The sequence below is a fragment of the Rhododendron vialii genome, chromosome 2a (genome assembly GCF_030253575.1).
Source record: "Rhododendron vialii isolate Sample 1 chromosome 2a, ASM3025357v1".
Taxonomy (NCBI): Eukaryota; Viridiplantae; Streptophyta; class Magnoliopsida; order Ericales; family Ericaceae; genus Rhododendron; species Rhododendron vialii.
Window position 1 is genome coordinate 45149575 of NC_080558.1, and position 22764 is coordinate 45172338.

Consider the following 22764-nt stretch of genomic DNA (forward strand, 5'->3'; position numbering starts at 1 on the left):
TACACTGTAAAATCACCACTTTATTACCCATCATCCAAAAGAGAGGAATAGGCTCCAACACCAGAAATACTGCATTTCAACTATGAACAGGACAGTAACAATATGAGACTCTGTTAAAAAACCCATTGCATTCTGCCTATATTCAACTGTATGAAATAACATTCAATTGGGTCCTCGTAAGCAGTATACATACAACAGTAACAAAGACAGTATTATGTTTGGAAATGGCAATCTTCTATTTCTTCATAAGAAGAACAACCGTGTGTGCTGCGATACTCCTGTTTTCCCCAAGGCTGTCGACCTTCTCATGAGTTTTCGCTTTCAGGTTCACAACAGAAGGGTCTGCGCCAAGAAGGTTCGACAAATTTGCCCTGATAGCCTCCTTGTGTGGGCTCAGCTTCGGCCTTTGAAGAATCAAAGTGGCATCTAAGTTTCCGAGCTCATAGCCTGCCTCGTGCATCAGTCTCACCTGATGTGGACCACAAATTGCAAACGATGAGCAAGTAAAGCTTAATTAATCAAACACACTAAAGCTTAATTAACGCATCCAAATCCAAGAACATCGAAACCAAGTAGCTTTATCCATTGGCTAGCAATTGTAACTTATTTTGCCTTATGTTGTAACGGTGGTACTTCTCAGAAACACAACTGCCATTTAATGTCAAAACCAAAAGAAGAAAACAAAGTAGTGAAAACTAAGGACAATTTTGCCTTGTGTTGTAACGGTGATACTTCTCAGAAACACAACTGCCATTTAATGTCAAAACCAAAAGAAGAAAACAAAGTAGTGAAAACTAAGGACAGAAGCAACAATTAAAGCAAATGCTAGAACTTTGAGGTGCATAATATATCAATCAAACATTAAGAACAGAATAGCCAACAAATGAGACTGAAGGCGATTAGTTGATAAACTCACAGCTTCCTTGATGAAAACAGATGATGCCGCACCTTTCCACTTGGGATCATTGTCTGGGAAGATCTGCCCGATGTCCGGAAGCCCTAAAGCACCCAAAATTGCATCGACAACACAATGAAGCAACACATCTCCTGCAAACCCCAAATTAACAACAAATTTAGTTTGGATGGATGGGGACCTTCAGGTTCTATTCAACCAACCTAAAACAGGTTTCTATAATTAATTGGTTCGTGAAACAAGAGTGAAAGATGGATTAAAGGTAGAAGAAATGCATTTTATAAAAACCTCTTATGCTTTTGTTAAACTTCACCCCTGAATCTCCTCATTTGAACTCCATCCCTATCCACACAGATTCGTTTATAAAGCCTCATTTCAGTCTTGATTTGCCACATCCCTAACGGATGTATCCATAGTTGTCAAATCGTGAATCGAATCGAGAATCGAAATGGTCATTTTTCGAATCGTGAATCGAATCAAATCGTGAATCGCTCTGATTCGGTCATGACTTCTATAATGCATAGAAACCTATGGTTATTGATTAGAGTATCAACAATATATACTACAAATGAAAGATAAATGAAAGATTTAGGCCTAAATCAATAAATACTTTCTTCTAAATGATGATTTGATAATAACGTGGAATATTAGGTAAGTTGCTTCTATTGCAACTACCAAGAGATGATGATTCGTAAAGCCTACTTATGGTTCTTTTTGTACGAAAGAGTTATAAGTACAAAACAAACCCTTAAAAGGTCTATGGGGTTGTTATATTCCATTTATCTTCCTCATTTTCGATTCACTCTTGTAATAAATCTCTTTTTATTATTATCTATCCATATAACATAGACAAAAAATGACATATAACAATACTAGACCTTAAAAAAATATTTGAACCCTTTTAAACAACAAAAGAAACAAAACAAGAGTAAAAAATGAATTTCGGAAATTTTAAGTGAATCGAATGATTCACTAATTCACTTACGATTCTCAGCTATTTCCGATTCGGCAACCTATTCGTATCGATTACCCACCGAATCGTATCGAATCGTACGATACGAATAGTAAATCACCGATTCACTTACGATTCTCAGCTATTTCCGATTCAGCAGCATATTCGTATCGATTACCCACCGAATCGTATCGAATCGTACGATACGAATCGTGAATCGTACGATTCTGACAACTATGGATGTATCACAAAATGCCCGATGCACATGGGTCCCACTCGGTAAACCCGGGCCTCGCACATCAAATGGTTCTGGTCACATCTGTATCCGGATCTATTGCACCGACGCCTATGTCCGTAGTATCTTTTGTTACAGTAATTGGTGATGTGAACCTAGGGAACATGCAATAAGCAGCCAATATGATCAACGCTCGTACTTCATTTTATGCATAGAGAAAACTGGTGCAAGTCGTGGATTTCCTTAATTACACCACTAGGAAACCACAAAACAATCTTTGCTTTTTCCACTGCCGTTCTTCTCTTGATTGTTATTCTTGCATTGTGTGTTTTGGTTTGCTGTAAGTCTGTAACACTTTTTGAGTTAAGAGAAAAATAAGGCATGAGCTTTCTCACAACGTCTCACCAAAATGAAGAAATTGGGTGATAAACAAAAACGGACCAATTATAAAACTCATCTTTTCCTTCAATTCGCATACTTTCTCAACTCCTTCGGCTATCCAAAGGAGCAATAGAATCCTAAGAGTGATTTCCCCTTTTTATTTTCTTGAATTATACCTCCATTCCGCATCCCTTCTCACCTTTCTTTTTAGTTATTCAAGCAAACAGATAAGATTCTCAATTCTTCTGATTACCACCCTTTCTAACAATCCATTTTCAGTCATCCAAACAACGGATAAAGATTCTCATTTCATTTCATTCTCACACTTTCCAACAACCCAAAGGGACTATCAAGTTGACCACTCGGCTGAGGGGTTGGCCGAGTGGTCAAGGCCTAGAACTTAGGGGTCTGCTCCCTCCTCCGGTCTCAGGCTCGAAAACCCTCAGATGCTATCAACTCTTTTGAGGCCAATCCATACCAAGCATTATCAACTCTTTTGGGGCTAATCCGTACAAAGCATTTGCTCTAGCTTTAAGAGGTCCCACTAGTGGACAATGGACAGTGAGATTATGGTCCCATAATTAGTCGAGGTACACAAAAGTTACGCAGACACTTGGTTATAAATAAATAAATAAATAAAAACAGGCTGCAAAAATAAACACGCACGGAAATACAGGTGAATTTGTTTCTTGTAAAACACAGTGACACAGAGAGTGATTTTTATTGTTTACCGTCGGAGTGAGCTTCGCAGCCTTTTTCGAAAGGAATATCGATGCCCCCGATGATGAGAGGGTACCCAGGCTCCAGCCTGTGGAGATCGAACCCGTGTCCCACCCTGAACGGCAGAGACTTCGACGGAGTGGCGCTGGTAGTCGTCTGTCGCTCAGCTTCGATAACCGCGCCAGCAGTCACTGCCGCCGCCGACGGCGGAGGAGCTCTGGAGGATGAGCGGAGAGAGAGAAAGGGGGAGGTGCGAGGAGAGAGAGAAGAGAGGGGGAGTGAGTTTTTAGTGCTTGTTTGGTTTGAAATTGGGATTGAATAGAGGGCGGTGGTGCTGGTGGCCATCGCCGTGGTTGAATTTTCGTGAAAATCAATGGATTTGAATTCCTCCTGTTAGTGAGGGTTGTGATTAGAAATTGTGCTCGAGCAACACGAGGGTTGGTGAAAATCGGTAACTAGGTGGACGCGTGGCACTTATTGATTGCTCAAGTTAAAAGGAGCTTTAATGCTTTGTTTGCTGTGCTTTATGAAAAAAAATCCCCACCTCCAAAAAAAAAAAAAAAACACTCTTTACTCCTATTTCCTTTCATGTCTCTCTTCACTTTTTATTTCTACCTCCAATTATTATTCTTATTTCTTTCTTTATTTTTATCCACTCATTATCCCGATCTTCAATTATTACCCTAATTTTTCTATCTATTCATTACTCTAAAAATCAAACTTATTCTCAAATATTCATCCAAACACAACATTAAAAAGTTTATTCAATTTCCAAAAAGGAAAAGAAAATGCTAAAAACAATTTACTGAACTGGGCTGTCATCAAAATTTAGAAAGTGTATTGAAATGTGTGAAAAATATATAGAAATGTGTGTTAGTATTTTAAAAAGTATAAAAGGTGCATTAGAGCAGTGGCGGCCGTAGAATTTTAACTCAGTGGTGACAAAACTGAATACAATTTTTTTTGCATACATAACTATATTTACCTTTCTTGAAGACTTATTCAGCATAATTTATTTTATTTTATTGAGCTATATGATCTACTATGTACTCACAAATTTCTATGCCAACAATAAGAAAGAAATATCAAATTCTATGCCAAAATATACAAAATTTAGTACATTTTTTTAACCCAGAACCCCCTAGCCCAGGACTTAAGGAGATGAGTAACATGTGTGATTGAGAAGTGAGTTAGGGCACCAGAAAACAACTGAATAATTACTCCATAGTTGATTCAGGCATTAATCATCCACCAACTTGTTTCATCTTGCTCCCAAAGGAATGATCATCATCCCTTGATTCCTCGCCAAGATTCCAAGCCAATGTCACTGGCTTTAATGTTGGCTAGAACACTCTTTGCTTCAAGAAACAATCCCCGATGTCATGTAAATATGCATCATTTCCAATCGACCACAGTTATTGACCAAATGTCATGTAACGGAAGAAAAAAAATTGGCAGTTCTCTGTTCATGACCTGGCCATGAAACATAGTTTCAGAGTATTATTCAGATACATATGAACGCAATACAAAGCCTATCCGTTTCTGTGGCATGGGATGAGAATGCATGAACGGCCTGAAAATGGGGTGATGACCAACTGTAGTTTTTACAAGCAAAATGTACAGTATTGCTAGGTTTACACCAATGAGCAAACAAGTTCCCTTCCACTTACAAGGGAGTAGGGACACACATATTTGTCATATGATGACGGGAATATTTACACAGGCATACAAAAGAAACCCTAGAGTCCTCACACAACAGTTGGAGAGCTCAGTTCGGAGGCATATCTGAGGCAGTAGCCCTCGGATGCTTGTTTCCATGTTCTGGTGCCAGATTTTCAGAGGCAGATCTCTTTGATCTCAGCTGCAAACAGGAAAGGAAACGTGGAATCAGAACAGGTCTCTGTGTGTGTGTGTGTGTGTGTGTGTGTGAGAGCGCGTATGAGTGCAGGTGTAAAATTTGAGTGCACGTGCAGTAAACGTTTCACACATTCATGATGGTGCATAGTGCATAGATAGCGAGGATTTCAAACCTTGTCTTCAGCACGCTGATAGAAATGTCTAAGGAGTATATTTTTGGCTTCTGAAGATATCACTGCCGAAAAGGTAACAGGGCACACGTCAATTAAACATGATAAAAAAACAAAAAACAAAAAGAGGTAGCTAACAGGCATGTCAAACAAAATATGCAGGAAGACTGCAAACAAAGTTTCTTGCCTTCTCAGTCAACTTCCAGGGACGGTTATGTATTGAATTAGTATGTTGGTTATGCTTTTAATTAGCATAATACGCTTGAACCATCTTCATACAAAAGAGAAGAGAAGTTTTCGCCTTAACTTCATTTTTTTTTTTATCGGCAAAGTTTACGCCTTAACATCGGTAAACCTCTCTCTCTTGAAAGGATGTACTACTTAGCCTTTTTATGTTAGATACATATGCAATTGAAGGTGGGAAAGGTTTCATCACCCATTTTTGCAGTGGTGAATGATAATGATAACAATAATAATGGAGAAAGAGAGAAATCAATCATCCAAAATTGGCTCCGGTGGAAGGGCTAGATCATGTTAAGTAACCTTCTCACATCAATTCACATGTGTCCACTCTTTTGGAAGCAGATAACTAGATGACCGCATTAACTTTCTAGAAGGGAGATTCTTTCATACGCATCACTCTAACCACTAATACTTCGACAGGATTCAACCATTTCCACCACCCATCCAACACACACACACACACAAAGAATGGCCACTAAAGAGTCTGAACTCAAATCGAAATATCGGTAGTGCCAAAAAGAAACAGGAAAACAATCGTAGCTGAATGAAGAGTACTGAAATTTATGGATGTCAGGCTGCAGGACTCCATCTGCACCCTATCCTACTAAATTAAATACTAAAACACTATTACATCTGAACTACTTCAACCGGTCACTGGTAGGTCTACAAGTTGAATGTTCAGCTTTCAGCTTCCTAATTACAATCTTCTATATGGAACATGAAATAGTGGGGAAAGAAGAACTCCATAGTCTCTAAAATACAACTCATTGGCATCAAATTGTAGGACAAGTTTTAAATCTGACCGAACGTCTATGTTAATCTTTAAATCCTGATGTAAGCATAAGAAAGACATCGATAAAGCTGAAAGTTTCCAAACAAATTAACGAGACTAACTTGAACTTCGTATTTAATAGTTTAACACTCATGCAGAAAATTGTTGTGCATAACCGTCTGTATTACTGATAATTATGCTCGTACAGCAAACAATCAGGATAACAGAGTTAGATTTCCTCGAAATTTGGCAGAATACACCCAAACGTACCGGACAGATTCCTGGGGGATACTTCACCATTGTAATCAAGGATGAATTAGACACAAAAACAAGATGACTTCCACACAAATTCGGTTAAAAAAGTTGAATGATGCCAAGACATAAGGTTTCTCAGTACCTTGATTAGGGGGTGGAAGGGTCCGATCATGAGTGGGATGATAGGTGACAGGCGTCATTTTCTGACACAAAACAGAAATATAGTGTGAGAATGGAAAACAAGATGCATCTTAATACGTTTTCTACTAAAAACACACACCAAAGAAACAGCTAATGATGCACTTTTAGCTCTTTAAAACAGAAAATGAACATGACAACTCAACATTACCCAATCGTATGTGCTGTAAACATCCATTCGTAGATGCCTAAATCCCTTTCAGTATATAGTATGCTTAGTTAAAGATAATTATCAGATCACTGAAACAGTGTAGATTGTTTAGGAAAACATCGAACAGCAAGTGGAAACTAGATAGTATCCTGTCGCTATAGCTTAAACTTAGGGCTTTTAAAGCATTTAGCTCTCAAGTGAGGAAGTTTTATAACTTTATTGCTACAAATAGAATGCACAAATTCTTAGGAAATGTCTATCCACCACTTCATTCTACCCCACTACGATAAGGATAATCCAGCTAAGTATAGTGATTTCTCTGGAGGTCAGAAAACGAAGTAGAGAATCTGTACCAACTCATAAGCATACGGTTCAGAACAAGGTAGCAGAATCAAGGTTTGAGTTATTACTTATTGCATGTTACCATTGTGCATCTACCAATGTCTAGTGGCACTGCCTGATTCCAATCCTTGTATAACTTACAAGTCAAGGACCACTACAAAATTTCAGCCAGTGTTTCATGCTTCGGACATTTTGAATTGATCAGAAAGTACCAGAGACACAAGCAGCATCCCCAGCATTTATTTATGATGGTACCGCAAGAAAGGAAGGCATTTGTCTTAATAGTATTTTCTCATGATCCTACTAGCTATTTCTCTGAACATATTTTCCGAATTTACCATATTATTACGTTGTCAGTTGACATGATAGTCGTCAATTATTTGTCTCCTTATCCTTCAAACTATAAGTGATGTAAGACTAATCTCTTTCGCAGATGTTTTGTAAAGTTAATGTATGAACCATCGTGGTATAGAATGATGCCTTAACAGCCATTTTTTATGGGCTTTTGAGGACCATCATGGATGCCAAAAGTTCTAGACCTAAGATACCAGTGTACAGAGTAGGAGTATGAGGGACGTCAGTGAACACTGACTGCTGTGAAGAATTCATGCAGTCAGTACGCCCAAGTGGGCTGATATATTCCATTGGTGTGTGCACTAATTTTCAAAAGTGAGAAATATAGCTCGGTGGTCTTGGACTCAAGCATTCAAAGAGATTTGAGGGTTTGCCCTCCCCCAATTGACACGAAAGATGATGTTTTTTGAGTTTTTAAGACTTAAGAGAATACAAATTTCACTTACACCTAGAAGAATTGAGGTTACCACCCAAAGAACTTAAAATTTTCAAATATCGAAGATGAACGGAACAGCAAAAACAGATGACATTGCCGCCCAATAGTGTTTAAAATACTTTTTGGCAAAGTCGATTAATGGACAAATCACTTTTGAGGGCTCAGGCTGTTCAATCATCAATGAGCAGCATCTCCATCAAACTTTGACTGGCCAGTTGCCAATTAGGTATGGTTCCACGACGCTACCTGTTTTTCATCCCCCTCCAACCTCTAGAATTAAGCGGATCAATCCAAAACCCCGCTTTTATCAATTTTGACTCTTGCAATCGCTCCAAGGTAATCCTTTCCGCATGAGAAACTCTTAGAAAAGCTACTAGGTTACTCTTTTCCCTGTGAGAAACTCTGAACACCGTTATGTTCTCTTGCACCGAACAATGCCATCGCTACAGCTTGCTGCAGTATTACTTGTGCAATCTTATCGTTTCATGTGTGTATAGCCATGGTGGTTGCTGTTTTAGGCATCTACTCTAACAAGCACCTGCTTTCCGACTTCCACCAAGTGTTACCTTTCACCATCACATATTTCTCCTATTCAATAGTATCCCATAAACATCGCCCATTTGATAGTTATCAACACCGTATAAACATCGCCCATTTGATAGTTATCAACACCGTATATCTCACACATTTAATGTTCCAAACTGGATTCTTGTACTTATGCTATTCACAATAATTCTCCACACTGGATTTCTCTTTATTTTCTAGCCCTGTCCATCAACTAATTTAAATCACCTCTAAGTTTTTCCAGCATGAAAAATCTGGGATCAAGACTTAAAGCCATGCTGATTTGCACAACAACGTGATTCGTACAGTTATTGTCCATATTAGGATCCTACGCTATTTACTAGAACCATGAATAGATTACAGTATCCTCGAAAACCTCTCCATTCCAACGAAGATGTTTTTGTTGACCTAAATAATCAACTAATCAAACGAAAGTAGAACCATTTACAAGCATAGAAGGTTATCCACATGGCTACCATCCCATGTGTTGTGTAACCAATATAAGTGAATCTATAGCACTTATTGTCCTGCTTGCATCTTCTATCACGAATGAGCATGGAAATGCTAAAAGCCACAATCTTTCATGCTCAAATTTCATGGAGGTGCATGCAATGTTATGATTCGGTCCGCATTGAGTATTAATAGTCAGTCACAACAATAAAATATCCCTACACCTCTTCTCTACACCATGTCATGAATCAAAATAATCGATTTGAAAAGCTCATTTGAGACATACAGAACTCATTGAACGAAGAAAATCACAAACAAATCTTGCACTCAGTTGCATATTTCATAACCTGAAATCCCCAAATTTTGTAACTTCCAAGTTATAGAATTCAAATGAACTAATTCAACCAACTTTAAGCTAAAACTCCAATAATGAATGGAAAAACTCCAAGAACCCCTAAACCCAAAACCAAGCGCAAAATCAGAAAGTGCATTTCAGTCCCCTGATCCAAATTCAGTCGAAACTTACAGAATTTAATAAACAAAGCAAAACCTCCAGCATATCTTGCACTTACACTTGCATATTTCCTAACCTGAAGACCAAATTGGGGAACTTCAAAATGATGTAGAATTCAACAAATTCAAACTAAAACCCCAATGATGCACTAAAGAAACTCCAAGAAACCCTAATCCCAAAACCGATGACCAAAGCAGAAAGTGCATTTCACTTGACCACTCACCTCAATAAATGCAACCTTTTTCCTCCCCAGACGATAGGATGTTATGTTAGTAGTATTTGTTAAATTACTACGAGGGCTAACCTCCTGTTCACGAGAGTCAAACCCTAAACCTCACGCTCCTGCAGAGCGCTATACAACCATTGGGCCAAACCCCAAGGTTAATAAGTATATACTCTAAACTGCATTTCTGGGTATTTTCTCAAGCATAATCAACACAACAAGAATATCAATACTTGGGATTAAAACCCAATTAGCTAAATCAGCATTCAATTAGGGATTAGACTAAGGGTTAAGAAGTGGTCTTACTGAAGGATTAGAAGGATCAGAGGGTCGGAGTTGGCTGAAGTTGTGAGGGTCGAAGGAAGGCCAATCGCCGAGCATAGACCCCATTGATGGGAAGCAGTGGTTTTGGATGGAAGAATCCCAGAGATGTAGAAGAAGAAGCAGAAAAATGCCGCTGTTTGTATGTACAGGCACAGCCGTTGCAGAGTTGTGTTAGGCAAGTGGTCTTTGCAAAGTAGGGAGTTATAAAGGGCCATTTTATTCACGTGGGGATGCTGTCTGGACTCGTATTAAATATGACTCAATAGATGGCCGGAATGATTGCACTACACGTTGTAGGGCAGCCAGCATTCTCAAATCCCATTTCTATAGGATTTGGGGGTCCTGTATTCGGCTGACTATTTCAGTAATGAACAGTTTGGATCCGTTTTTGCTCAGATTAAATTCAAATTATTCGTGTTGAAATGGACGGCCCGATCGACCGCACCGCATTACACGTTTGTAATGCGGAGGTGCATTACAACACCCAAATCCATTGAGTAAATATTACTATGTGAGAGTACAGAAAATTGAGAAAAAAATAGTATAGAAAAATAATGTGGTCTTGGAAAAAAAGAAACCACCAATGTCAAATAAAACTTTTAAATTAAAGTAGGGCGGATGAACGAATTAGGTTATTCATGTTCGTGTTTGCTTCTTAAAAGGTGGTTCGAGATTGTTTTGTTGTGTAATTAAATCAGGCTTGAAATGCTTTATTTTTTTTCCGGTTAATTAAACTTTCAAACTACGCATTAGCAATGAGAATTCCTTCGCAATGTACTACTCAACTCGGTTATTTGTTGATGTTTAAAAATTGAAGTTATGCATCCAGATTTTCAAAAAGAAAATCCAGGCTGGTGACTTGAAGCAGCCATTGTGGACGGTGGACTGGTAGTAATTTAGACGCCAACATGATAAGGTATACAGAGGTTTCCACATTACGCTCTTGAAATCAAAAGCCTTTTAACCAAAACCAAAAGAAAAAAGAAAGAAAATTGTGTCTTTGTTAGACTTTTGTTTATACATTTTGAAAAATACTACATTAGAAGGCTTCAAAATCAAGCTCTACATATATATATATCTCGAGTCTTGTTGGGATTTGTGAAATTGAATTAGTCTCACTTTGCCAGCTAGTCAGGTCACGGAGGTCCGTAGATAACGCCCCTAAAATCTAGATAGAAATATTACGGTAATTAGTACCAGTTTATAATATATTATACTCAAATCTATATAATTTGTACATTATTCCTCGTTTAAATATATTTTGAAAAAGGGTGTGAGCTGCTGTTCGTTAATATAAACTATTAGGAAATCATGTAAAATCTCTGTATGGTGCTCTTTTTTTTTTTTTTTTTTTGAGTCAGCGTTCTTTGTTTGATTTATTCCTAATGTTATACTAATATGTGTTGGTTTGTGGCGATTTCACTACATTCCATACTCAAAATTTTGATTTTTTTTAAAACTTCTAAGTCAACTAACGAGTATGTGCATGCGCAAGCATGAGCATGAAAATATTTTTCGAAAATACTCCAATACCCCAATATACTAAAATTGATAAGAACGAAAATTGAGAGCAAAAACATATGTCCTACTTGAATTATCTGACTAGGATCGTACGCCTACGGATTAGTCGACATTTTTCAAAAAATTTACTTTTAAACCCCTCGGCCCTCTCTCCCTTTCAAACTAATTACAGATTTTGTTCTTTTGATCGGCACTAATCACAGATTATTCTTGCTTAATTTGTACTAAGTAGCAGTAGTAATAACTATGGGCATTGAACGATGCCGTTTCCCGCCAACCTGCTCGCAAAAGCATTTTACTTCCTATTCTCCATTGCCCCGTTAATAGCCACACGATCAAAACCAACTACCAGTTGTAAGAAAAACTCGCACATCACGGTTCCACGGGAAAACTCTCTCTCCTTCGCCTCCACCGTTTCTAGGTCTGCAGCTGCTCTCAACTTCCTTCTCTCTCCTCCCTTCCTCTCTCTTCTCCGTTTTGCAAGCTCGACTCTTTTCACAGAGAGAGAGAGAGAGAGAGGAGAGAGAAAGCTGCTCTACCATGGCGGCACCTGATGCTCCAGTTTGCTACGTTGGAATCGCAAGAAAGTCCGCAGCTTTTCGCCTCATGAAACAAATGGTTGGTTCTTCTCTCTCTCTCTCTCTCTCTCTCTCTCTCTCTTATACACACACACACACACACACACACACACACATACATATCTAAAATCTACCCCTGAAAGCCCCATTGGATTCTAAATCTTCTCTTCATTTATCACCAAAGTACTCTATTCAAATAAGTGATTTGGCAAGAAACTCCAATCCTTTCTTTTCTTATCAAATCCCACAATCGAAGGAGTAGTAAATTTCTCAAATTGTGGTTTTTAAAATTCTCTAAAAACTCAACCCTGCCCAATTATCTTCTCCACCCACCTCCACGTTTTATGTTCTCCATTCACTCCTTAACTCAATTAGAATCTTTTTTTCGCAGAAGAAAATAAGTAGCTGATAACTAATAAACCAAGAAACTAAAATACATCTAATTGAATTATATTTTGGTAAATATTTTTCATGTACTGAATATAAACTACATGTGGAAAATAGGTTGGTGGATATATATGTTATCCTAATTGTCTTCCCTTCAGTGCATCGCACGGGGAAGAACGCTTGCATAGATAAAAGTAAATGTAAGGATTTTCTGTACATGTTATAGTACTAATGTGAATGGGATGGAGGGTGATCAAAATTGATGACATTTGCGTAGGGTTGGGAAGAAGGCGAAGGGTTGGGGAAAGACAAGCAAGGTATCAAAGGGCACGTCAGAGTTAAGAACAAGCAGGACACTGCAGGTTATTTTGCTTTTGTCTCCCATTTTCAATGAATAATATTGACTATCCAATTTATTCTCTGTTTGGTTTACCGGAAAAGGGAAGAAATAAAAAGGGGGAAAAAAAAAGCTGAATAAAATGAGCTAATGAAGTTAAGAGACCTATAGCTCAATGTTTGGTTTTTAGTTTGTCTTGTACACGGTTTCATCAACAAAATCGGGGTTTATTGAAATCGGGGTTATATTAAAGCTTAATTGGTGTATGAGTTGATATGGAGGCTTAATGTTTCGAAGTTACTAACAGGGATTGGCTTAGATGAGCCTAAAAACAACTGGGCGTTTGATACATCGCAGTTCGATAGCATCCTTAAAAGATTGAAAGTGGTAATTTTCCACTTAAAGTTAATGACTGACGTGTGTTTTTCCACACTCTTTCTCCCTCTCTCACCCCCTCTTTATATTGTGGCAGCAAGCAGGGGAAATCGGTGATGAAGGTACAGCTTAGGGAGAGGAAATTTGTATTTTCTTAAATTGCACGATATAGTTTGATAAGGCTCACTTTTTTATGTATCTTACAGCTGCTAATAAGGATGAATCTGAAGATGATGACAGTGACATAGACACGGAACCTAATGCATTCAAAGATGATAAGGAGACAGTAGTAAAGGCTACTCGGCCCCAAGGAAGGTCAATATGGCTGTCCTTTTGTTGTTCCTGCGTATACACAAGTTCATTGTCCAATTTTGAGAATGATAGATCTGTCTTCTAAGTTTCCCTCATAAATGATCACCAGGTACCAGAAAAGAGAGAGGGGTAAATTTGTCCATGCTTATTCTTCTGACGATCTTGAAGGAATACTTGTGAGTTTCTAACACTCTGTACTTTGTTCTTTCTATAGAGTTTTTAAAGCAGGTTTTGTGAGGTTATCATGGTTTTGTGGTGCCTCATAAGTATTTATGGTAATTTTGTTATTCAGGTCGTTATGTGACTGTAGGTGCCATTGAACTTTTGATAATTCAGTTTGTATCTAGTCCCATTTTCTTGAAGATAGAATATTTCTAGTGTTGTGGTCATGTAGATACACTGCTAATCTTCACTGTGAAAGCATACCTCAGAATTATTTATGTGCTGCTTGGACAAGATTCGTTAAACCTAATGATCTGAGTTTTACAGTCAGGAATTGTAGTTTTCTTTCCCTGTGTTGAAATTTGGTGCTCTATTGAAAGTTCTCTCCCCCTTTCATTTTTTTTCTTGGATTTAATTTTCTTGCGTTATGATTCTTCTGGCATTACATACTGTAGGTCAAAAAGGTTGAGGAATGTCCGCAGACAAACTCTAATCCAGAGAGTGTATTGGAGTTGGTGGAAGAACCTACTGATCATGTTTTTGGTGGTGAAGGTAACTTCTGGAATGCAACTTAATGGAAAGCAGTGCTTTTTTCCTTCAAATGCATATTCATGTTAAAGCCTACTCTAATCTTCTATTTTATGCTGCTGAAATCATTGCCACTCTGCGTGTGTGTGTGTGTGTACTTTTGCTTCATTTTCATTCTACATTTTGTGATTAGGCGTGTTATATTTTCTTTGCCATAAGGAAGCCAGAAATCTATGCAAAATCACACAACATAAAGTATGAAGTTTATACACTTACTATCGTGACTTCTTGGACCAGCAAACACCAAGAAATTTTATTTCAAGGAAAAAGGGCTAGAGAAATCTTATCAACTGAGAGGGTAAATAATGTTGCTGTAATGATGTTATCTGTATTTCAAGGAAAAAGGGCAAGAGAAATCTTATTTTCTTTCCCTTAATTCATCCAAAGAAATTTTATTCGGAGGTATATGCAAAGGGATCTCGGGGACATTGTGGATTTAAAGCTGCAAAATCGCCTTTTAAGTACCACCAAGCGCTAAACCTATCGTAACAATCTGGACACGTCCTCACATAAACTAACAAAATATACCCAGAATGTTTGGATGATAAGGCTGAACTCTTAAATAGATGATTAGTATATCTTACATGACAGGTTCCTTCTCTTCTTCCTCATACTGGTAACAAGTTCTCTCAGAGTCTCAGAGCTTTTGTACTAAGAGCTTTAGCACTTGAGCTTGGGAGACCCTTCTGCCTGTGTCTTTCTCTCACCACCCTTGGAGTGCTTCCCTCTTTTCGGCTCACCTCAGAATCTTCAGTGTCTAACATTTTTACCTTTGCAATTATAGATCGGCGGTCTGTTGCCTCTTTGCATGTTTCAAACAATTCTGCTTCCATAATGTGTTTGTTAGAGTATTGTGTTGTTTGTCTGTGTTTTTTATTATTATTTAGGAATGGGGTAAGGGGTTTCAGTGGGTTTAATGGAGATGACGAAGGATTTCGGTGGTTTAGGGGAGATGACGACAGGTGGGATTATGGTGACGTCAGATTTGTGGTGGTTTAGGGTTAGGGTTAAGATGGGGCTCTGATACCATGTTGTTTGATAGAATAAAGGAAGTGTATAGGGTGTTAATTAACAAACACAATAATATCTTATTTATATTAAGCGAGAACTCAATGCAAGATTAAGTTAACCTATGTGGGACAAAACACAATACTCCAACAGTGTTGACCAAATTATCTCGATTTTAGGATTTTCTAAATGTCCTGGAAGAATTTGTAAATCTCCATTCCCTGTAACGGATTTGACCCAAAACCACACACATGAAGCAAATAATTCAAAGAAGCATGACACAAATATTTACATGGTTCTCTGATTGGGGTACATTCACGGCTCTCACCAGTTTTCACCAAGTATCGAATGGAGAAGAGCGTATAGAATACATTGGCTGCTGCGAATAGCAGAATATATACCATAGTTTGCTAAGTGGCAAATCAAACCGAATTAGGCTTCACAAACCCAACACATTCCCCAGAAAAGTTGTGAGCCTAAAAATCTCTCTTTTCGGCTTATTTTTGTCTTAATTGAAGAAAATTTGAGTTTCGATTGTAATTTTTTACTTTTCCGATTTCTCTTGTCGAGACGAACCAATCTTTTAGAGTGAATTTGGAATCTCAACACTGGAGTTTACGTTGGGAAACTAGTTTCTTCTTGCGTTTACTTGCATATATTGTCCCTAAAAATACGTGTTATGATGATATCCCCATTTGGTGCATAGAGATCATTTTCATCAGATGAACACCTGTACATTTGGCAGGAAACAAAGTTACAGGTGTTTCACTGGACTGGTGGGGCTTCAGATGTGGCTTTGTGTCAGGAGGTTTTCTTGGAGCACAATCCAGCGGAAAGAAATCCCTCCCAAGCCAAAATGCTCATAACCCTCAGGAAAGGGTTGCTTTTCACGAGGAAGATCAAGAGAATCTTTATAATCTTGTCCAAGTATGTATCACTCTTGTTTAACTGAGTTAACCTAACCATGTGGTTTTTGGTATTCTTGTAATGGTTATGCCATTCTGTCTCATTGAAACATTATGTGACACCTTCCACTTGAAGCAAAAAATAATGTGGTTTTTGGAAAACATTTTAAACCTTTTAGTTTTTCTCTAGAATTTTTTTTGACAAGCCTGTAGTGTGTATTATTGGAATTTGAGTGTTTCATGTTTTAAGTATTGATGCAAGTCTTTATCTGCAGAACAAAGCAACATCTGGAAAACAAGGACTGGGTATTAAGGACCGGCCAAGGAAAATAGCTGGTTGTCACTTTCAGGGCAAAAAGACATCATTTGATGACAGTGCTGATGAGGATCCTTCTGATTCTTCAGCAAAACGCAAACGGGGTGATATTTCAGAAACAGAAAACAATGATGAACCCAAGGTTAAGCTAAGAAGGCTGTGTCGGAAGATTCTTCGCCAGGTGTGTCTTCTTAGGTTGCAAGGTTATTCTGGTAATATCCATGCCACTCATTGACCTTTTTGCCACAGGTACCTGGGGAGACACTGAAGCTTAAACAGCTCAAAGTTCTTGTTGATGAACACTCATCTTCTGTTTTTTCCAACTTCTCATCCAAACGAGATGCCCTTGTATTCTTGAAAGGAAAGGTATGATGTATGCTGGATGTGGAGCAGTTTCTGCGGATTATGCCAACTCTATTAATGAATATGAATACTTATTGTTTGTGATCTTGTTTTGCCTATTCAAGTCAGACGTGACATTTTTGTTTGGTTTTTGCAGTTAGAAGCCAGTGACAAGTTTTTGGTAGAGGGAAAGAGAGTGAGTCTCCCACCAAAGGGAAGCCACTAAGTTTTGGTAGGAATTTTAGATACCTGTAGCAGTTTGCACATTGCAGCTGAGACTACTCCGGCTTTATTTATTTGTAATTTCTTCTGCTTTTCGAGTGATTTTTTTATGGTTTTGATTCTTGAAGAGATCTTAGGCAGCCATCCCTTCTGATGGATGGAATTTTGAAGCAGTTTGTTATGTAGGATTGGGATACTGAGATAGAAGATATGGTTAAAGCACTTGTAAACTGCTGTTCTCTTCAGTTTGTGAGTGCGATTTTCTTGAAACCTTCGAAGTGGCTAGTTTCTTTGTTCTGAATGCCAAGTCTGTTGAAGAAAATTGAGCTTTAGGATATTTCCTTACAGCATGTATCTGCTTGTGGCAAATATCATTGCGAGTGAAATCAAAGAACACTAGTTCTAGTATCGGAATAATGGACGTCAGCTTGAATCTTTGTGCTGAACTCAAAAAGTGAACTAAGATTCGTCTTGCTTTCTTCCTTTTATTCGAAGGGGCTGTCCATCGAAGTTGGGATTGGAATATAGAACTCATGCGTTTTTATTTGTTGACAAGGAAATATGAGCTGTGCCAGCCATAGTGACTTCATACTTGGTGTTTAGCAGTAATGTAGGTGCAATTCATGGGCGGGCATAATTCGGCCAACTACAATAGCTGCTGTGATTACCCCGAAAATTTCATACTTCAAGCGAACAATAGAATGATGGATCCTATTATTAATCCCTTCTACGATGAATACGAGGGTAACCAAAACCATTGATCCTGCGGCAATAACAAGTTCCTTTCTCTGCACTGATCCTCTCTCTGTCACATGGAACTCTTAGCAAAAAATCTACTTCACTTGCATCTTTCCTTCTAATTGTGTTTACTTTTGCTTTCTCTGTTCGTGTTTTCAACTATATGTAATTGGCTTGTACAATTTTCTTTGCTATGTACCTCCCCAAGAAATCGTATCCATGGAAGTAGAGTGCTTCAATTTCTGCTGTCTTTCCACTCTCCACCATCACAGCCAACTCTTCCTTGTAATTATCCTGTCAAACACATGAAATTAGACCCAATTTCCTAGTTTGAAAGAAAAACAAAGAGAGAGAGCGTCAGATCTTCTCCCTCCTCTGGGTCTACAATTTCCTGAAACACAACACATTTATTTATGATTTGGCAATTTACCGGTAAAATCTCAGAGGACGCCATGCTTTTGGCTATTTGTAGGTCCCTTGGTTTCAGTTGGATGAAAGATTGTTCTGGTAAGTGTTCTAGATCATCTTTTCGCACTCCCAGCCACTTGACATTGCAAGCTAGATGGCAACAGCAAAAAAGAAAACACAACTAGGTATTGAGTAAATTTCATTCCCACTGGAAAAAAAAGAAAAGAAAGAAAGAAGAGTAGAATTACATATCATGGTAGAAGAAAGCACCATATCTGTATGCCTCTAGGCCCATTCCTATGCTTCCAAACTTGAAGGTGCAGAGAATTGCTAATCCTGCTGGATTCCTGTGAAAAAAATCCATATTTGAAAAGGTACTAGTAAGTGATGCGATATATCTAAGGCTGCAACAAGGTGAAGACCAGTCATTAGTCATACCAATCAACCAGCCCAAATATAGGTAAGTCTGGAAAAGTCCTGCTTATTCGATGTAGGAGAAACCTGTTTGTATTGAGGACTTGGGATTATGATCATAATCAAGCACTAAAAAGTTGAGGAGAGATGCACAATGCATTGATTTTGTAACAACTTGTAGTTACCTTGTGGCAATATCTGGATATCCTTTGGCTGTGATGAGAATGCTTGGGATTTGATTATATATGCAGTCCTCAGCTAGCCGCTGGAATATGGCATGCTGAAATAATCCAAGTATTCCATCCATATTTTGCAACAACTCAGGCAAAAGTTTAGTACATTCTCCACAAGGAATTCAAAGGAGCAAAGTTTACCTTCTCGACCACAATAATGTAACGTGCATCGGTTTTCATGACTAATTTCTCCAACAAATTCAGGTCACCAGATATAGCATATCCAGAAGATCCACAAGCAGAACAGTCCACAACTTCTTGGTTTGGCTCCTGTTTCATTATTTGGAAGATAAGTGGTTAATGCATTTCAAGATCAATGTATAGCGATTTAATCTAACATACTGAGTACCTAGGTACCCTTATGCAAAAGAATTCTGGTGCAGCAAAGTGAATCTTTGACTGTCACGATTTGGCTCAAAGAAACGTTGTAAGCAAACATACACTCGAATTGAAAAACATTTTTGATTTCATGGACAAGCCCTTTAACTGAAAACTGGCCTGTCTAGTAATGCCTAATCCATTTTTGATCCGGACAGAGAACCATGGTATTACGTGATTCAGAATACTCAGTCATAAATGTAGGATGTGCATTATATGATGAGTCACTCAACTTCCCATACAAATTAGTATCTCCTCAATTCGCATTCATAAAGGGGATAACAATACAGATGTATACCTGCAGCAACAGGCGGCCAGCAACGGCTCCTCTACTAGACGCCATGATTCCAAGACTATAACGGCTGCAACGAAGCAATGCTACCACATCTGTTTAGGATAAACTTCACTATGAGCAGCATTCTACATACCATACATATTAGCCAAGGTATAGGCATAGATTAGGTGACACAGCCTTCGTGCATTTTAATCTAATAAAGTAAATGGAAAAAGAAACATGGAGAGTGCACCTTGGATTGTCCTGTTGACCTGTAATTGGGAAGTGAAATAGTCAGGTGAACCACAAAGCAACTTGTAGAATAGTTCTCTCTGAGTCAGTCTCTTTTCCTGAACCAGAACCTGGTAGCACATCTCCATTACCTTCCAGACTGTATTACGGGGGGGAAAAAACATAATAAGAATGAGGACTAGAAAAATGCCAAGTTCATGGCCCAATCGGTTAAAAATCGATCCATTTCATAGTGAAATAACTGATTCCAGATTCGCAAGCCAAATTGCGCATAAGTTGATTCATATCTATGTCGTGGCCCAAATCAGTGGATTGAAAGTCTTGTGACTGGACAGTGAGTCTAAGTCACCCTAGGCCTATTCTAAGAATACAGTCAAGGAATTTTTGTAAAATCCTTTAATTAATGCAAGTTTTTTAGCCTAAATTTAAAACTATATGTGTGAGCTGCGGAATCATATGGAGTACTTTTTTACAAGTCCAAAATAACCAGAGTTCTAGCGTGAAGAAATAAATTATGTTCCCACCAGCACCATACGTACGAACTGTAGCACAAAAAAAGAAGAAGAAGCAATCTCCCCGTTTAAATTAGTAAATTCTAGTTTTGAAGAAACAACTTAGCTTCTTCTTCTTTTTTTAAAAGAGGGTGACATTACAGATTCGAAGCATTTCTTATCCAAAACAAAGCTCATCGAAATTGCTAATTCTCTAATTTGTGAGTCACTGGTTGTGAAACAATTCACATTTCTAGGGACAAACAAAGAAGCCAAAATGACAATTGAAAGATAGGAGTATCGTCTTCTAACCTCTAATGAAAGCTTTCGCAGTGTTAGCTCTCATCAAAGACCTCGTGCAAAACGAGTGAGAGAGAAAAATCCACGAAACGTCAGTCAACAATCCTCGACTCACTTTGCTGTTACTCGATCTTCTATCGATCTGCAACACTCAAAAAATAAAAAATAAAATCCCCAAACTCATCAAACAGTTGGTGTCCATTCAAAGCTATAACTCCATGAAATTTCCTAACCAGGGAGAGATCTGAGATTGCCGGAGTCGGAGAATTCAATATCTTCAGGAAGTTAAGCACGGCTACTTCAATCCTAGCTCGGACCTGAACAAACAAGGAGCGTTGGTAATCACATATTTACGCACGCGTCACGGCACACCAACAACTCCAAATATTTTCGCTAATTGTACTAGTTTTTCAGGTTCATCTGAAAAAATTCAATGAGATCCGCCTTGCAAGTTCCTTCTGTCAAATTTCATTTTAAAAATTCCTACACATATTTGAAAAAAAACAAGTACAACAAGTTTAAATCATCAACAATCAGATCGCGTGTTTAAAATTGAAAGATGACTACATATATGCATACGATCTCGCTTCCTTCTCAGACTAAGAAGGATAGAAAGTAGCGATAAATACTTATCCAATATACGTTTTGTTCTCGATATAGAAATACAAATTCGGTGTGAGTATATTGTGTGTGTGTTTTGAATTCTGCCTTCAACTGTATGATCGTATTTTGTGTGAACGCGTAAGTGATGAGAGAGGTTTACCTCAGGGGGAGGGAGGATGTCGGCGAAGCAGAGGTGCTGATCGGAGAAGAACATTATCGAGGATTTGCAGAGACCACCCATCGGTTTGTTTGTTCGTTTTTCTCTCAACGACTCCTTGTTACTGGAAATTGCAGGTGTTTGGCGCGCAAACGAGAGGTTTGAATTTTATGTAAGCGATTTGACCTAATTGAGAAGAGATAGATAATGAAATGAGAATAATAATTGAAACTAAAACTTATATTAAGAACCGTTCGCAAAGTGAAAGGTTGGTTTTTGAATGGTTATCTTGACATTTGTTTGGTTTTCGGTAGATTTACTTGAGCTTAAAAGTTTTGCTATTGTGTTTAGTTTCTTGCTAACCTTAAGGCCATTCTATAACACAATTTTTTTTTAGAATAACTAAACTAATTCACAGAGTAATTGTGAATAATTTATTCACGGAGGAATGCAATTTCACCTGTCCGTATCAGCAATTAATGGTTGAGATATATTTTTAAACATTGACCGGTAATAAATATCTTTGACCGATAATAGTTTGTTTTTAATCCGGATCGTCCAAAATACATTTGGACGCGTGAGATTGAGTTCCGTAAAACTTATTCACGGAATAAGCATGGCAGCGTCCGTACTCATTGCGGTGCTCATGATTTGAATAGAGGACTACTTCTCATAAGAGCATCTCCAATCCAATACTCTATTTGAGAGTATCAAAATATTTTATTTTATTCATAAAGTGATTTTAGAGGAAATCACTATTCCTATTTATTCCAACCACAAATCTTCTATTTTTCCCTCTAAAATCACTTTACGAAAAAAAAATCTTTTTTTATACTCTCATAAGGATATGGTTGGTATAAAAATTTAGTAAGAAAAGCTTACAAGGACAAAAATGTCTTTTAAAAAGGTGAATAGTGTTATGGAGATGATCATTTATATTTTCACTTACCCTCTAAATATAAAGGATCAAAATTCAATACTCTCAAATGGAGGAGGGTTGAGAGGATGTGTTGGAATGCTTTGATACTCTCAAATAGAGTATTGGATTGGAGATGCTCTAACACATCAATCTACACACAAAAGTTGAACTAAAATTTACACATCAGTCTATTGACCTAAACTAATAAAATTTTTCACCCTTTATATACGAATAGACCCACACCCAATAAAAACCTGAAAAAGTTTACTCAAAAGATGAATAAGGGGCCCAAACTCATGACTATTTCGATCAGCAATAATGAAACAAAGTGACACATTTGTTCTTTCCATGCATATATGCAGAAGAGAAGTGCTAGCCGTACCGACCAATTTCAAATCGAAACCGTACCGACGGCCGCTCCGGGCTGTCTCCGGCCACCGGACGACCGATCCGAGCCGTTCAAAAATTCTAAAAAAAAAAACCGAGGGGC

The 22764-nt window shown here is 38.0% G+C and overlaps 4 protein-coding genes across 5 annotated transcripts; 1 reads left to right on the plus strand and 3 right to left on the minus strand.

The window, feature by feature from the left end:
- LOC131314879 (2-C-methyl-D-erythritol 2,4-cyclodiphosphate synthase, chloroplastic-like) lies at positions 1-3671 on the minus strand. The gene is made up of 3 exons (XM_058343798.1): positions 3213-3671; positions 917-1047; positions 1-469 (listed from the first exon to the last, which is right to left on the minus strand). Exons 1-3 carry the CDS (start codon positions 3544-3546, stop codon positions 236-238), a joined length of 699 nt encoding a protein of 232 aa, XP_058199781.1. The 5' UTR covers positions 3547-3671; the 3' UTR covers positions 1-235.
- Positions 3672-4635: 964 nt separating this feature from the next.
- LOC131314896 (DET1- and DDB1-associated protein 1) lies at positions 4636-10247 on the minus strand. The gene is made up of 4 exons (XM_058343820.1): positions 10037-10247; positions 6641-6701; positions 5232-5293; positions 4636-5062 (listed from the first exon to the last, which is right to left on the minus strand). The coding sequence occupies exons 1-4, from the start codon at positions 10118-10120 to the stop codon at positions 4970-4972; spliced, it is 300 nt and encodes a 99-aa protein (XP_058199803.1). The 5' UTR covers positions 10121-10247; the 3' UTR covers positions 4636-4969.
- A 1655-nt stretch (positions 10248-11902) lies between these two features.
- Positions 11903-17439, plus strand: LOC131314912 (G-patch domain-containing protein 1). Of its 2 annotated transcripts, none has more exons than XM_058343850.1 (11): positions 11903-12193; positions 12818-12902; positions 13185-13264; positions 13350-13374; positions 13459-13567; positions 13674-13740; positions 14182-14278; positions 16068-16249; positions 16503-16724; positions 16793-16909; positions 17043-17439. In XM_058343850.1, the coding sequence occupies exons 1-11, from the start codon at positions 12116-12118 to the stop codon at positions 17109-17111; spliced, it is 1131 nt and encodes a 376-aa protein (XP_058199833.1). In that variant the 5' UTR covers positions 11903-12115; the 3' UTR covers positions 17112-17439. The 2 variants fall into 2 exon arrangements, with proteins under 2 accessions (XP_058199833.1, XP_058199827.1); XM_058343844.1 differs by having other exon boundaries at positions 13185-13263; positions 13346-13374.
- Positions 17440-17670: 231 nt separating this feature from the next.
- LOC131314906 (meiotic recombination protein SPO11-2) lies at positions 17671-21584 on the minus strand. The gene is made up of 11 exons (XM_058343832.1): positions 21359-21584; positions 20829-20912; positions 20608-20737; positions 19806-19943; positions 19577-19665; positions 19042-19170; positions 18853-18947; positions 18692-18754; positions 18524-18600; positions 18276-18403; positions 17671-18139 (listed from the first exon to the last, which is right to left on the minus strand). The coding sequence occupies exons 1-11, from the start codon at positions 21437-21439 to the stop codon at positions 18005-18007; spliced, it is 1149 nt and encodes a 382-aa protein (XP_058199815.1). The 5' UTR covers positions 21440-21584; the 3' UTR covers positions 17671-18004.
- Positions 21585-22764: the final 1180 nt, after the last annotated feature.